At 65.3% G+C, this 1,393-nt stretch overlaps 1 protein-coding gene across 1 annotated transcript in view; it reads right to left on the reverse strand.

Annotated features, from left to right (window-relative positions):
* Positions 1–1,393, reverse strand: part of IHH (indian hedgehog) — a 7,273-nt gene that overhangs the window by 3,307 nt on the left and 2,573 nt on the right. The window contains exon 3 of the mRNA XM_010861294.1: positions 6–184. Coding sequence (XP_010859596.1) covers positions 6–184 — 179 coding nt within the window. The remainder of the gene's footprint in view (positions 1–5; positions 185–1,393) is intronic.

Genomic DNA, 1,393 nt, shown 5'->3' on the forward strand with positions numbered 1-1,393 from the left:
CTAGCAGTCCGTACTTATTGCGGTCGCGGTCCGACGTGGTGATGTCCACCGCGCGGCCTTCGTAATGCAGCGACTCCTCCGAGTGGTGACCGTCCTCGTCCCAGCCCTCGGTCACCCGTAGCTTCACTCCGGGCCACTGGTTCATCACCGAGATGGCCAGCGAGTTCAGGCGGTCCTTGCAGCGCTGCGGGAGGGGAGGGGACAGAGTTGGGGGAGGGGCTGGCCCGTGTGCAGGTGAGCGCGCAGCCCCGCCCCTTACTCTCCTACCGCACTCGCTGGAGCTTGGAAACCGGGGAGGGTACTCTGTCCTTCTCTCTTAGGAACAGAGAACCCTAAAGTGCTTCCTTCCATTCTAGCATCCCCTGACCCCACCGGGATCTGGACCGCGCAGTGGCGCCACAAATCTGGAAGGCGCGTCCATCCGCTCACCCGTGGGGGCCTGTCTCTAAACTCTCTCTCTCTCTTCTTGGAGTTACTGCACCTTTTGAGCGCCGGGCCCTTCTGTCTCACCAGGAGACCAGCGGGGGATCGCCTGCTGCCTGGAAGGTAAACGACGTACCGGAGCTGACTTGCCTGAGGCCGGCCTGCTAGGCGTGCAAGGCTCGAGGTGCCCAGTAGGTGTCACCGTAGCCCCAGGGCTGAGGCCCGCGAAGCGGCCTGGGCGCGGCAGGTGCGGAGCGCCTCGGCAGCCTGGGGGGTGTGTTGGAGGGGAATCCCAAGCCTGCCGGGATTCCTCGGCGCCAAGAGGCATTCCCGCTGGGACCCTCACGATCCCAAACCGGCCACGCCCGCTCCCGGGAAGCGGCAGCCCGGGAACCAGAGCTGGTGATCGGCTAGCGCCTGACCCGGCCAGATGGAGGACCACGTGGCTTGTCTCCCGCTGCGAGGGGTGGGCTCTGGGTTGATAAAGGCCAAGCAGCGTTCTCCCTGTGTCAAGAGCACTCAGCACCCCTGCGCCGCCCCTATCTGGGAAAGGACCCGAGAAACAGAGCGTTTGACCTCGGGGTGCCCACTTCATGCTCCGCCTCCCATGAAGTGGAAGACGAACCGCGCTGCGGGGAGGACGGTAGAGACCATCGTCTGCGCTGGCTCTCTTCGTACCTGGAGCCTGAGGAACCCCGCAGCTGACTGAGGAGAGGAGCCTGGGAAGAGGGGTCCTTCCACAGTCCTTGACTCTGAGGTGCCAGGAGCTGCCAGGTGTGGGCAGCCCACCTCTCAACCTACTCCACCCCTCAGAGCCGAGGGTCCCCACAGACCCTTGGACTCGGTCTCCCAGGAGCCAACAGCGGCTAAAACCCAAGGCCCCGTCGGTCCTCCGAGGCTGCAGTCTAGCTGGGGGCGCTCACTGCCCCCAGAGGGAGCTCCGCGTGCTCCTGGCCGCCAGGCTTCTAGC

This window comes from Bison bison, unplaced genomic scaffold (genome assembly GCF_000754665.1).
Source record: "Bison bison bison isolate TAMUID 2011002044 unplaced genomic scaffold, Bison_UMD1.0 scf7180017864471, whole genome shotgun sequence".
NCBI lineage: Eukaryota > Metazoa > Chordata > Mammalia > Artiodactyla > Bovidae > Bison > Bison bison.